Source organism: Leptosomus discolor, chromosome 5, assembly GCF_034619465.1.
Source record: "Leptosomus discolor isolate bLepDis1 chromosome 5, bLepDis1.hap2, whole genome shotgun sequence".
In the NCBI taxonomy this organism is placed as follows: Eukaryota; Metazoa; Chordata; class Aves; order Leptosomiformes; family Leptosomidae; genus Leptosomus; species Leptosomus discolor.
In genome coordinates this window covers 11,807,159-11,821,132 of record NC_141395.1, presented here as the reverse complement: position 1 = coordinate 11,821,132, position 13,974 = coordinate 11,807,159, and the positions used below count along the sequence as shown (strand labels likewise).

Here is a 13,974-nt window from a genome sequence, read left to right as displayed (position 1 = left end):
TAATAAAATAAATTCATCAGGGCCATGAATAGAAGTTTTCAATCCAATTGATTAATTAAAATTAAACATACTCCTCAGCACCTAAAAGATTGTAAACCCATGTTCCTTCAATTGTGTATTGATGAGGAAAATAATCCCTTCAATCTATTTACGGATTGCACTGTTAGTTCTGATTACACAGTCACTGATTCAAATGCTGTCATTTTCCCTTCCTTAGACAAGTATGGTGTCTGTTGAAGGCCTGGCAAAACTCGTAGATCCTTCTCAACTGACAGATGAGTTTGAAGGATCCTTGGATTACAACCATGATGAATGGATAGAGTTGCGCGTCTCCTTGGAAGAGTTTTTCAACAGTGCCATCCATTTACTATCAAGGCTGGAGGATCTCCAGGAAATGTTGGCTAGGAAGGAGTTTCCAGTTGATGTTGAGGGCTCAAGAAGGCTGATTGATGAGCACACGCAGCTGAAGAAAAAAGTGATTAAAGCTCCTGTGGAAGAACTGGACCGTGAGGGTCAGAGGCTATTACAATGCATACGATGTAGTGATGGTTTTTCTGGTAGGAACTGCATTCCTGGAAGTGCAGATTTTCAAAGTCTTGTGCCAAAGATCACCAGCCTTTTAGACAAGCTGCATTCCACCCGGCAACACTTGCATCAGATGTGGCACGTCCGCAAGTTGAAACTGGACCAGTGCTTTCAACTCCGGCTTTTTGAGCAAGATGCTGAGAAGGTAAGGAATAATCTGTTCCTTTCATACTTTAACCAAGACTTTATTGCAAGGACACTGTGACCATTTTTTCTATAATTAGCAACATAGGTGTTCATCACAGGCGTAAATCTCATGTTGCCAGCAGACGTACTTTACGTGACTCGTAAACCAAATTCACTGAACTAGTTGTTGGATGTAGCAGGCGTAATGATATCCAAAAATAACTTGTCTGTGTCTCTTTGATGAAAGTTAATCTGCTTTTTTCGTGTCACAATGGGTACATTCAGTAGACATTAGCACGAGAACCAGGCTTTTTTTTCAAGTTTCTTTTACCAAGCTTATGAATATATTTATCTACATGTCACAGGACCTAAAGAAGAATGATTTTAAAGTTTGATTCACCATGATTATTGTTTGCACTTCTTACAAGTCTATTGGAAATTTGTAGTTTAAATCCTCCTGATTGTTATCTCAGACAACATTTTCAGTTTCCCTTTCCTAGGAAATCACAACAGGATTTGCAACTGGTAAAATCTTTAGCAATGGCTTTGTACCAAGGACATGGCCACTTAGTTCCCACAGCATGAGATCTGAGACTGTGTTTAGGTTAAACGTATAAACAGACCGAAAGAAAGTACTCTGAAACGACAGCAGCATGCAGAAGTCAGTGCGGCTGTTTTGTATTAAAAAGTACATAAGGATGGCATTTGAATTCATACCTGACACTGAGTCAGTGGCCGAGAATCCTGTTCACCAGCACAAGGCCTTATTTGAGAAATATTCAACATTAAATTTTTCTATAAACGTTGCATTGCAACTTCATATTTCTTAGACATTTGTAATGTAGCATATCAGCCTGGAAAAGCACATAGAGTGTCTCGAAACTAAATACAGTGTACATGAGTACTTAGAGTAGCAGAATCACAGGTAACTAATATGGCTTTGGGAAGCTGTAGCTTCACAGGTGCGCAGTACTGCTGTGGAGTTGCATCACCCATTCCCTGTCTCTTCAGAAGATACTCATTCAGGAAATAGTAGATAGGGAAGTCCCCTGCAAGCAAAGCATAGCAGCTTGTCATGTTTGTTGAAAAGACTGGCTGAAAAACAATCAGAGTTCCCTAGCCAGGTCTCGTACACACCACCACCTACAAATTTCAGTAACACACAAGAAAGCAGGCTTCTTACTGCTTCTAGTATTTGTCTGCTGTTTGCCTCTGGAAACATGTGCAGGTACTGATTTCAGGTGAATTTATTTTAGAAAACTGTGTTGTGCTAGAGTCTTGGCAGTCTCCATTTCTTAACGCCCAAGTGCTTGGCATCTTGTTACGTGGTTTCGTGAGAAGTCTTTGATGCACATTTAAAATTCGAGGCCACAGAAGTGGGATATTCTCAGTGGAAGGTACTGAGCTTTTGGCCTTGTGTTTATCTAGTCTGCATATCCATCAAAAGCACCAATCTCTGAATCTTCTCCACTTAATGTATGATCCAGTTGTTTCACTAATGTGTCTGCCTGGACCCAGGAGGAACAGCAAAAGAAATGCAGACCTCATCTGCAGGGGGATCTCACTGAAGATCATTTGTTTTAATCAGCTGCAATTTAATATTATTTTTAAAACATTAGGGAGAAGCACATTGCTGAAACAAATATAATCTTCATTAGTGCAGAGCAAGACACGAGACATTGGTTTTCAATACATGTGCTAGATATCTCTAAGGGATGCTAGGACTGAAAAGGCTCCATCGTTGTGTAATCAGTCCTTCTGTTGGGAAAACCTTAGATTCAGATGAGTCCCTCTAAAATGAGAGTCACTGCAGCATCACTCAAGAATGCATAAGAGCAGAGTTTTTCTTCCAAATGCTACAATTGCTTCTTCTCCCTTTTCCTTGTGTGTCACATGCTAAGGAGATCACTCACTGCTGTCCTCCCCAGCAGTGGCTGTATTTTAGTCAGTGCTTCAGTTTGGATTTTCAGTTTCTTTGGGATTATTCAGGTGACCATTGCTTACTAACAAAATTTTCTATTTTTATTTGTGATTATTGCTTGCTAATATTATTGGCAAATTGTTATTTTTTTAGCAAATAATTATTATTATGAATGTTACAAGCTGAAAGGCTCTCAGATCAAGTCAGTAACTGAGAAGTTCTTGTTGCCTAGAACTGTTCTGTAGTGTTGAAGGAAGTCTCCAATATATTTTTCCTTTCTGTCTCCTAACAGGCATAAAAGGATGGTGTGATCAAGTCTGAGAATTGTAACAGCTGGGTTCTTTGCATGTATTAATCTGAGGTTGTTAAGTGTAAGGTTTAGGCGAGTCAGAAGATAAATGAAACTTTTGAGGTGAAGGAAGCAGCAGTGAGAATGTGATTCCTGCCTTTTTAACATTGGCTTTCTCGAGCAATTCCTGATTGACAAAACTGGCATTTTGATCTTCTCATTATCTCTTACTCATCTACCTCACATTAACTAAACAGAGTCTTGCTTTGGCTTCTCTGAGTAGCTCCACTTATCTCCCCTTGGCTACGGCGTTTTCCCAAAGAATAGAAAATATTTTGTTGTTTTATACTCTCAAATCAGCGTTTTTAATCTTTTCAGTTTGTGAGCCCCTAAAATTCTTCCAGGGAAGGTTGCAGACCCTTTCACTTCACATTTCGCACGTGAAGACTGATGTAAAATATTGATGTGCTTATTCTCCTTAGCCGCCTTTTCCAGGTCTCTTTGAAGTAGTCTGACCATCTCAGACTGGAAAGTACTTGTCTCATAAAAAGTTCAGAGCTAAATCCAGTCTGAGTGCTGTCTCCACTGTATAAATAGCCACCACAGTGTGTCTGTGTATTGAATTTTAAAGTTTCCTGGTACCTCCATTTGCTCAGTTGCACTCTACCCTATGCAATTAGGTATGGTAGCAGAACCAGGATAGTGTTTATCTCCAGGGGAGGGGCATAGCGCTTTCTGTATAACCTGGATATGTCATTTAGTGCTAATCAAATGACAGCTCTAAAACTCTGTGAAAGCTCAAACTCCAACATAAAATTGTGAATATAAATAAGGTTTTAGGGCCTTTTAAAATATCTCTGTGTACTCACTGGGTGATATTTTAGGAAACCTGTTCTAATAAGGAGAAAATGGACAAGGACTTTCCATTTTCTGGACACCTCTGATTTAAAAAAATTCAGGTGTCCTCATTGCCTGAAAAATTCTTAAAGATGGGATAGAAAAAAAAGGGGACACAAGAAGGAAAAACACACAGTACTTTAAGGTAGGTTAATATTTGAACACCTTGATGTTAAAATACCCCAGACGTTTAAAGCAAATCAATTCACTTTTTTCCCTCCTATAGATCCCCTCTATTGTAACATTTATAAATGACAGTCATTGCCTGGACACAGGAATTATTCAAGTTATAGGTATTACAGCTTACAGAATGTCTGTATAGTTGTGTGCTGAGTAACTCATGTTATTGGCAAAATAAAAGGAGGGGGTGGCAGTCAGACTCTGGGCTTCTCCCACTCAAATAATTGGGTGAGAGCAGAGCCATCCGTGGAGAAACTTTGTCTCCAAGTTAGGCCTTTAGCATTTTATTTTCCTGTGCCAGGGCCGAAAGAGAGAAAAAGCTGGGCTGTCACATAGGCACAAGCAGTGCAGTGAGATCGAATCCCCAGATGGAGACTGGAAGCTCCTTGAAGCTCGAGTCAGCAGGCAGGTCAGCCTTGTGGGGAGCTTTGGCAGAGCGGTGTGAGGAAGTTCACATGCTGTGCAGTGCTGACTGTAATGATCTGCTGATAAATAACACGTTTCAGCCACTGGTGTAGCCCTGACCCTCACTGTTCAACAAATTCATTCCTCACCAACTAATATATATATATGTATGTACATATATACGTATAATTTTGAAACTAGAACTGAGGCTTCGCTGTGTTTTTACTGGGTAACAGGGAAAATATTTTTAGGCATCAGTAACACAAAAAAATGTAGTCGGGTCTAAACTGAATATTGTTTAAAACAAAAAAAAAACGCAATCGGCATAGATCCAACTATTACAACTATCTGAGAAATTGTAATTGGTTGATTGAAATCTGGACAGTGAGAAGAATTCAGGCAAGAGTCCACATGTTTTGCACTTGAATAAATACCAAAAAAGACAAAAAATTATCCTTACACTCTAAACTTTCCAGCTCTTCTGGAAATCATTTGGAACTGGCACCCAACTTGACTTTTGTAGGAATTTCTCCATCATCCTGGGTTGGTTCCATATCAATTTTACTACTCCGGCATGTATGTGATTGAAAAACAGCTATCATGATGTAATCAGCATTGTCCACATTAAGCATAAACAATATAGTCATCAGCTGGACTGAACCAAGGATCTGTACTGTAAACTTGTAACACCAGAGCAAAGAAAGAGCAGGCTGCTGTAGCATCATTGGGGTCAGCCTCTAACAGGAGGCAGAGGAGACTTTGCATGTTCTCTCTGTCCTCACCTCCTCTTCTTCCTGACTTTCTACAGTCCACTACACAAAGGCAAACTCTGAAAGATGGCAATGGTAGTTAGAAAATGCCACGAGTGAATTTCACTGGAAGTTTGCGGTGGAAGAAGCATTTTATTTGGATAGGGCCAGCTCTGTAGAAAGTCTAGTGGCAAACCACAGGCCACATCTAGTCTTCAAGGCGCAGTGAAGTAGCAGGCTTGCAGTCAAAACCATCTGCCTCATCCGTGCTGAAGCATCCCTTTGAAAAACACGGCTCTGCCTGTGCTTTTCCCTGTGGAGCAGGCTGTGGGAAGCTGCGCTGGCTGCTGGGGGCTGCTGTGGAACTGCCGCTCTGTGAGTGGCTGCATCAAGAGGGAGCGGAGGGCATGGCCTGCAGCTCCTACCCCACAGCATCTGTGCTCCCACTTCCCAGGTGATGTGGCCAGCCTGGAACGACAGAAATATTTCAGTGAGTGCAAGAGTGGTTGGAATGTGGTAACAATGCCAAGTTCATATGACAGAAGACAAGTTTGGCGGGAGGGGGGCAGTAAGCAAAATGGTTGAGGGGGAATAGGGTGGAATAACAGTTGCAGCAATTCTCCTGCATCCCATTCCCTGTGCAGGTGTGGGCAGTGAGACCATGGCACCAAGGAGCACACACTGCATCCCTCCTGTCTCACACACAGTGCTACTTCAGGCCTCTTCCTTGATCTGGTCTCCTTAAATAAGGGAACTGATGTGTTATTCTACTGGATAGGTGGTATTAAACTCAGCCCCCATTCAGTGAAATAAACAATGGTGCATTTGGTTTCTGAAGGAGGAAAAACACAGATACACCAGCTGTACTAGACTCCTGTCCAGTGTCCTATTCCCATTCTTACTGAAAGTATTGGGAAGACTCCTACTGATTTTCAGCAGAAGCACAATATACTCGTTAGTGCTTATTCTGTAGTGCCAGATGAAATTTAGGAGTTCTTGGGTTAGAATTTAACTTAACGCCATACAGAGTTAGGCTAGAAAAATACAGAGAAGCTCTAGCTCCACAGCAAAATCAAGTGGGAGAGAAGATTATCCAAGAAGTATGTAATCTGAGTATTTGAACCATGCTCATGCTATTATTGGAGTATTATACCTGCCAAAGATTCATGTTCTTCAGAAGAAAGGAATGCTCTGAAAGCTACTCTTTTGTTTAAAAAGATGCAGGATGACTTTGATGGCATAATATAACACAAAATGTGGAAATTTATGCTGTGGTTTAAGGGGGAAAAGATGGCTTTAAGAAAGAACATCGATATTTTCATGTTTGCGAGAAGGGAAACTACCAATGCCTTTGTGATTGTATGATACATACCCACTTAAATCATTCCATACATTACTTCCCCTTACACCACACTTAAAAATTCTGCTGCTGTATGTTCTTTAATAAAATGCATTACAAGTCTGATATGATCCTTTTTGCTAATAGGAGGCAGTTTATTTTATTACAGTCCATTAAGTAGAGCAATTGTAGCTACTCCTTTAGTCAAGTGATGCTGTGCGGGGAAGCATTTCCTAGAAATGGGTCTTAGCTGTCTTTCTGGAAAGGCAGCATAAGAAAGATTAAAAAGATCAGCAACGTCTTCACTTCCTTCTTCATTTCCCGTCATCTCTACATTTTCTTCTTTTAGCAGTCAAAAGACCCTGGAAGTGATACCTAAGCGGGTGATAGAGTTTTCTGATTTACAACATGCCATATTAACCCTTAAGGATTTGTGTAATGCCAAAAGGCATAGCACCTGGGACAGACTGCTCTGAGGTAAAAGTCTGCTTAGTGAAGGACCATTTCTCCTCTCTTATTTCACTGCTGGAAGTGCTCAGTGTTCTTTGATCTGTTCTGTGTGCCATATATACAATTACCTCCAAGATTTCGTGTGAAATGTTGGCTTAGAAATTACTGTGCAGGGGATGTGTCCCAGGGAATGAGACTGTGAAACCAATGGGGAAAGTGCTGAGAAGCTGACAGAGGGTCCTGTCATATGTGAAACGAATATAAAGTGAATGGGTTCTGGCGAGGTGGGTAATTAGGACTGGGGAGGAGGCAGGAAGCGTATTAAGAGGGGAAAGAACCAGAATCAGGATTAGTAAGGAGAGCACATCCTTAGTGTCTTGCACCAAGGAGAAGTATATATGCCCTCTGTGCTCTTTCACTGTGAAAGGATTTGTTACTGAATGAATGATGTTTAACAGTTAACAGTAATAATCATATAGGCATAATAAGCATGGATTAGACATGGATTTTTGCATAGGATTTAGATTTCATTTAAGTTGCATGAACACCGCATTGGTGTACAGAACTCAGCATGCCCTGGATTTTCTATCTAAGTACTTACACCACGGATTTCACAACAGCGCAGTAAGTGAGCATCACAGTAAGGAGCTTTCCTGGAGATTTTGAACACAGGGGGTGTGTTAGACCTGAGGTAAGCTCCTTAAGACTTCTGCAATAAAAGGAGTCAATAAGCTTAGTGTCTTCTGCAGAGACATTTGACTGAGGGTCTAAGTGAGGCTCATTTAAGCATGTTTCTTTCCTTCTTAGCCCATTCCAAACGTCTGTGCAGACAAAGGACAGAGGCTTTGGGGTACAGATGCTGACTGGGAAAGGCACTGAACTGGGGTCTGTGTTTGTGAACATGCATGTGTTTGCAGAGAGCTTTGTAAGAAGAGTGACCCACGAATTTACAGCTAAGCATAAATGAAATCCCTTACCTGTAGTTCCAGAAAATGACTTCTCGGAGATCACAAGGGCTCAATTTATTGTTGGTACCTACTCCTCTCAGCCTAAAGCAGCTGCTTCTCTCTTTGTTGAGTGAAACAATTCAGTTTCAGGCTACTTGTAGCTGCACCCCCTGACCTGGTTGCATTTTGGTGCTCGAGGTCTCCCTGAGTTGTCTGCTAAAAAGACAGAAGCCTTGTCCTGTAAAGCAGAGAGAGTCTCAACTTCTATTGAAATTAGTGAGAGACTCAGGCTCTCTGTAAGAGTTCCCACCAACAGGTATTCAGTGACCCCGTGCTGGTAGAGCCCTACATCCAGGAGCTGTGTAGCCACCATCTCTAGCTCCTGTCCGTGGCTCCAGCCTTACCAATGGCTGGGTTAGCAACTTTGCCACCCACTTGCAGAAACAGGGCCTTATTTCCAGCTGTCTGTGCTGGTGCCCTCACACAGCATTCCAGTTATGTTAGTACACATTTACAACATTACAGGCAGCCTGATTTGCCAGATCTTGCAGTAGTCCTAATATTAGAAAAAAAAAAAAAGCTTTGAAAATGTTCCTGACACAATTGATTCTTATTTTTAAGCTATAAAAGAAATATACAGATCTCTATGTATCTGGAATAGACATTGCTCAAGAGCAACATTTAGTCGAAGTATTTTAAGTTGCTTTAGCATCATTTTCTCTTTCTTTTCTCATGCATATGGACTCTTGCACAGAGCACATAGTGTCTGTTCTCTCCTGAAACCTTGTTTCCATATCTGGCATCCACTCTCCCATACTGCCAGCGAAAATGCCTTCTTTTATAATCTGAAGTTTCCCTTAGCATATGGTACCTTTTTTGGTATAGACATTCTCACTAGATGACTGTTCTTCCCCATTAATAAAATCAGACATTGGGATGCCAATGCTGGGAAGGAAAGTCAGCTATCAGTCTAAATAAGCTACCATGTGAATAGATCATCATCTCGTGCCATCCTTTGTACTTAAGTCCGCTCTGAAACTAAAACAACTGAGACAACAAACCCTGTGTTAAACATGAAGCGTTTGCTCTGACACAGAACTTCTGATACCAGACACAACACAGAAAATGGGTGCAGATAGTCCCTAAATTGTTGAATTGGCAGATATCTTCTTACAATATCTTATCTTAAAATGTTGGGAAGATAATTATATAGATGATATGGAAAGGAGGCTTAAATTGAGACTGAGCTGGGTGCACAAACAATAGTTAAGTGCATGTTTGTATGGCACCTAGCACAGTAAGGTACTGAATCTGGCTGGGGTATTGGCCGTTTCCAGCAAGGGAATGCAGACTGGCAGTTGAAAAATGCCCTTGGAGATGTAAGGGTATGGAAACATTCCTACCGAATACAGATATATATTCACACATGACTTGGGTTGCTTTGGTATAATACTGGGAATATTCTGCTTCACTTAAGATGTTTTGTACAAGACCTTTCTAATAGCATCAATCAAGGACAAAGGATCAACACAGAAAATTTATATCAGAGGAAGAAACTGTGTATTCATTCTTAAAAATCCATTTATTTCCCCAAATGAACCTATGCCAGCTCTAATCACTTTTATTTACTTCACACATCTTAGAACAAAGGAGGCTCTAATAAAACAGGTGATAACTGAAAGCATGTAGCAATAACTCCATTGTAACAGCAGCTTTTCATTACTTTTCAGTGTTTATTCAAATGTGTTCTCTGTCGTGTTTCTGTTTTTTGCATTTTAAAATAATTGAACTCCTGCTACTGAGCACTGCTCTTTGTCTTGAAGCGCATCAGTGCCCTCTGTTATGGATAAGCCACTATGAGGTGTTCTGATGCAGCTGAATAAACAGTAAGATGTTCTGAATGCATCTTTTTCTGAAGATCAGTGGTAGCAACACAGGGCTTAGGCTCATGGGTTCCCCAAATTAAAGGGTTTACCTGATCTCTGACTTTTTTTTTTTTAAAAAAAAAAAAAAAAAAATAAAGTTTGCCTAGAAGCAGAAAAAAATGTTATAACAAGGGGTGGTTGTGCACAGAATGTGTGTTGACAGTTCCTTGTGATGCTGTGAGCATAGATGTCATGTGCTAAAGAGATTTTAGAGTGGGATCAGCGCCTTCCGCTTTGGAAGGCTCTGAGAGTGGCAGCTAAACTGTGTCAAATCTGCAATCCCCCTCCGTCTAATCATGGACACAAAAGAATTTTTGGGGAACTGTGGGGTAAGTCCTTTTCAGCATCTACAAGGATAAATTACTTGCAAAACCCTTCATCTTTAACAGGAAGATGAATCCCGCATAGCCTGTATCTCTCAGTTCAGGAACCTGCATGCTGGGACTTTCAGTCTTTGCAGGCTATAGCTCTGAATTAAAGATGCAGCTAGCTGACATCTGCTCCAGTTAATATGAAGTAGGCTTCTGACAGGTTGCTAATGCCATCCACAATTTGTTGTCCCCAATCTAAAGGGAGGACTTACCAGAGCGGGAAGTAATCACAGGGGGCTCTGTGGAAACTATTCATTACTTTGACCACTGCTGATCACACTTAATAAGATCCTGTTCTTGATATATGTTGGAAAGAACAGATTTTTGCAAGACCAGGAGATCATTACAGAAGTTTTTAACTTCCCTCAAAGCACAAACAGAGCTCATTTCTGCTAATTGGATTGTAAAATCAAAATGTCTACATTATTAGTTATATTCCAAAAGGAGCTCGTAGCTCTTTTTCACAGTGTCAAGCTTGTATCCTGATACTTTCTTACGTATCAGTCAAGGCCACAGGGGGTCTTCCCCTGTGTACTGATAGCATTGTGAGCATTTGCTTTTCTGCCTTTCCGTCTACCAGTAGAAAACTTGGGGACAAATCTAATAACAACAGGACAATTTCACAAGTATGTACCGACTGCTTTGTGCTGCTCCTACAACTGAAAGGAGCCACAAACCCAGTTTTGCCATCTGGTTTGAGGAAGTGTGGGATTGCCTTGCCTGCTGAGCAGAGCAGTACAGGGAACTGAATAAATATGTATGAGAAATCCTCTTCCTGTTGGATGTTACTCTAGTGGTCAATGTCACCTACCCTTGCAACCACCATTTCTTTACCTGTGGAGGAGGGGGCACAACTCCTTTTGGAGCCTACCATTGACGTTTCTGTTTCTGCTGCAATGATTCTGTTGCTGGTTTGACAGCTCTGAGGGTACTAACTTACTCCCATAACACTTCCGTGGCCCTAATTTCAGACTCCACAAGCAAAGCACACAAGAATCTTCTGGAGGCATTTGTGGTGTTGATTTTTCAGATGTGGACAGCTGTCCATCAGGAAGGGCAATCATCTGCTGGAGACTGATTGCTGTTGAGCTGAATTGGCTTTGGAGCAGCAAAGTGAAAGTACAAAGGATGCAAAGTTCAAAGCTAAAAATTGAGAATTAAAAACCACAGGGGTTAACTGCCTTGCCTCCTGTCACACAGGAAGTCTGTCCTGCAGTGGGAGTCCTGATCTGATGTGTAAGATACCTATCTCAGAGCTTTCCGTCTTTCTTTATCAATTCATTCTGCTCTGTGCTGCCAAATCTACCTTTTTTTTTTTTTTTTTTTTTTGCAAGCAACTAAATATGTTGCCTCCACAGCACTTGGAATTAGCCTGATCTTTTTGATGGTAATGTAAAAACAGTAACAATGCCTCGCTCCACTGTTGCAGCTAGGGATGAGGAAGACTTGCGCATTTCCTTCAAGCTAAGTGTGCCCTACAGCATAGTTACAGCAACCTGGGGCCACTTTCTACCCAATTTGCGCTGGATCATCCAACACACTTGTGACCTTTCAGTGCAAGAGGGTGGAACATTAACCAAGTAGTTATGGCGTAGTTCCTGCTTTATGTTTCCAGGCTCTGGCAGCAGTCACTTCACAGTCCGTCCACTCCTGACTGTAAGGAAACAGCTCCGAAGCCCGCCGCTGCTGAAACTGGAACATGGTGTGCTGTGCTATTTGTAGTTTCCTGCTGCCGACACTGGATACGCAGTTACTATTCCTCTGGCTTCCTCCGTGAACATTAGAATGGGTCCAAAAATAATTGAAGGCAGTATGTTCCGATGGAATATTTTTGCATTTGCACAAATTTCCTCTTTATTTTTCTTGCCAATTTTGATAGGGAACGTTTCGAGGCAGTTTCAGCTTCTCCAACTTGGTACCGCTGGGAGGCAGAGGAATGCTCTCCCCTGATCAGTATAGCAAGAGAAAGTGTTTTGGCATCTGAATACAGACTTAAAACTTATTTTTAAGGATGAATATAGCATATTATAACCATGAAGTTCTGCTTTAACTAATGAAGATGAGAAGACCCAAATGCTCTAAAGGGCAACAAACCCCACACATCTAGAAAAAGGGAAGAAAGCTGATTTTTTTATTTATTGCTTTGATCCTCAAGAAGGTTAGGTGATAAGAGCCTAGCTGTCAGGAAATAATGTAATTAAACTGTGCATGAGGTTCACAGACTTAGCATGCAGCATCTTTCAGATGTGGCTATGTGATTATTCCTAAATGAATGTCTTCCTGGCCTGGCTGAAATGCTTTAAATGGCCCACACTTGGCAGAGCTTGGGGTCTTAAAAGTATATCTTAAATTAGCCTTCGTATCTATTTATAGTGACCACATAAGGGTGGGTGTGTAGTGGAGAGGTTGCCTCCTCAGGAGCTGCTGATGCTTTAAAAGGTGAAACCAGGAGCATGGTCTGTGGATCATTTCCAGGAGTATCAGTGACATTTTAAACCAGGTTACTCTGGCTTTTCCTCTTACATGTTTTCATAACTAATTCAGAAATGTTTCCTTGAACCTTCATGTCTTGCAAGGCCCCTCCATGTTACTTGGCATCAAAACCCTGGGTGCCTTACACCCTACACAGATGCAGAAAGAGTGTTGCAAGCAAAACAGTCTAAAGTTGAGGAATTTTGCTCAATTTATTGCTAATCAATGCAAACTTCTGATCTCAGTTTGGGTGTCAAGAGGAAAAAGTAGGACACACTCACATAAACACATGTTCTTCCCCAGACTCAATTTTCCTCGTGTTTTTTTGTCGTGGTTTATACCCAGTCCATCAAAATTCTGCTGGTGAGGTGACAGGCAGCAGGGGATGTCAGGGATAACATTTGCATGGGTTTCCTTCTTCTGCTGTTACAGCTGTTCTCTGATTCTTAAAATTTTTCTGCTGCTGTTCCTTAACGTCCCCACGCTGCTGAGGGCCACCTGCTGTCCCTCGGGGTGTCCCTGCTCCCTTTGCCACGGAGGACCCCACAGAGCGTCTCCAGCCCTCAGCAGCCGCCATTTTCTTTCCCTCACACCTTGTATCAAGGCCTTTCTCTGGCTGACAGACATTTTGGTGCAACAGTGAGGCTCTGGTGTGTGATGGTTTCCCCCCTGGTGCCAGAGCCAGCGGGAACCAGCTGGGACTCACTGGAGGCGGCTCAGGGCCTCCTGACAGGCCACCCCACCCCTGCCCCGCTGCACAACCCATCAATGGCACCCATTGCATGGGGGAATGCGCAAGCACCCTGACACCCAGCCAAATTCATTTGACAATCCTTTCAACCCTGGGGAGTCATAAGTCACTGTGAGGGGCGAGTTGGATTTTAAGGTTTTTACCAACAAGTCTGTTCACTGAGGTAGGCCTGAAGGCATGGAACCAGGAGGCAGTGCCAAGGGGGTGGCGAGGCCCAGTGCCCCCTGTGGGTGTGTGTCCCCTGGTGGGGACACCGTCCACCCTCCCAGCTTGCCAGGTTTGGTGGTGTTGAGGGAAAGAATTGGACTGGTTGACTTCATGGGATGGGGAAATAGCTGGGGTACAGGGATACAGGTCAGTGGACACCCTGAAATCCGGCGAAAAGCTGATGTCCTCACCTTCTGTCTGCACAGAGACCCCGGCTCTGGCCCCAAAGTGTCTTGACATGCTGGGAGTTTAAACCCACAGCTGTATCTCTGGGTCTCAGACATGGTTGATTTTGGTAGGGGAAATGCCACGCTTTTGGTACAGAACAGCAAACATCTGGCTGGCTGTTTTGCTTTTAAT

General features: G+C 42.2%; 1 protein-coding gene across 4 annotated transcripts in view; it reads left to right on the top strand.

Annotated features, from left to right (window-relative positions):
• KALRN (kalirin RhoGEF kinase) overlaps window positions 1-13,974 on the top strand; it is a 525,904-nt gene that overhangs the window by 213,343 nt on the left and 298,587 nt on the right. For all 4 annotated transcript variants that reach the window (XM_086466145.1, XM_086466144.1, XM_086466147.1 and 1 more), the window contains exon 5: window positions 218-730. In XM_086466145.1, the coding sequence (XP_086322271.1) occupies window positions 218-730 (513 nt within the window). The remainder of the gene's footprint in view (window positions 1-217; window positions 731-13,974) is intronic.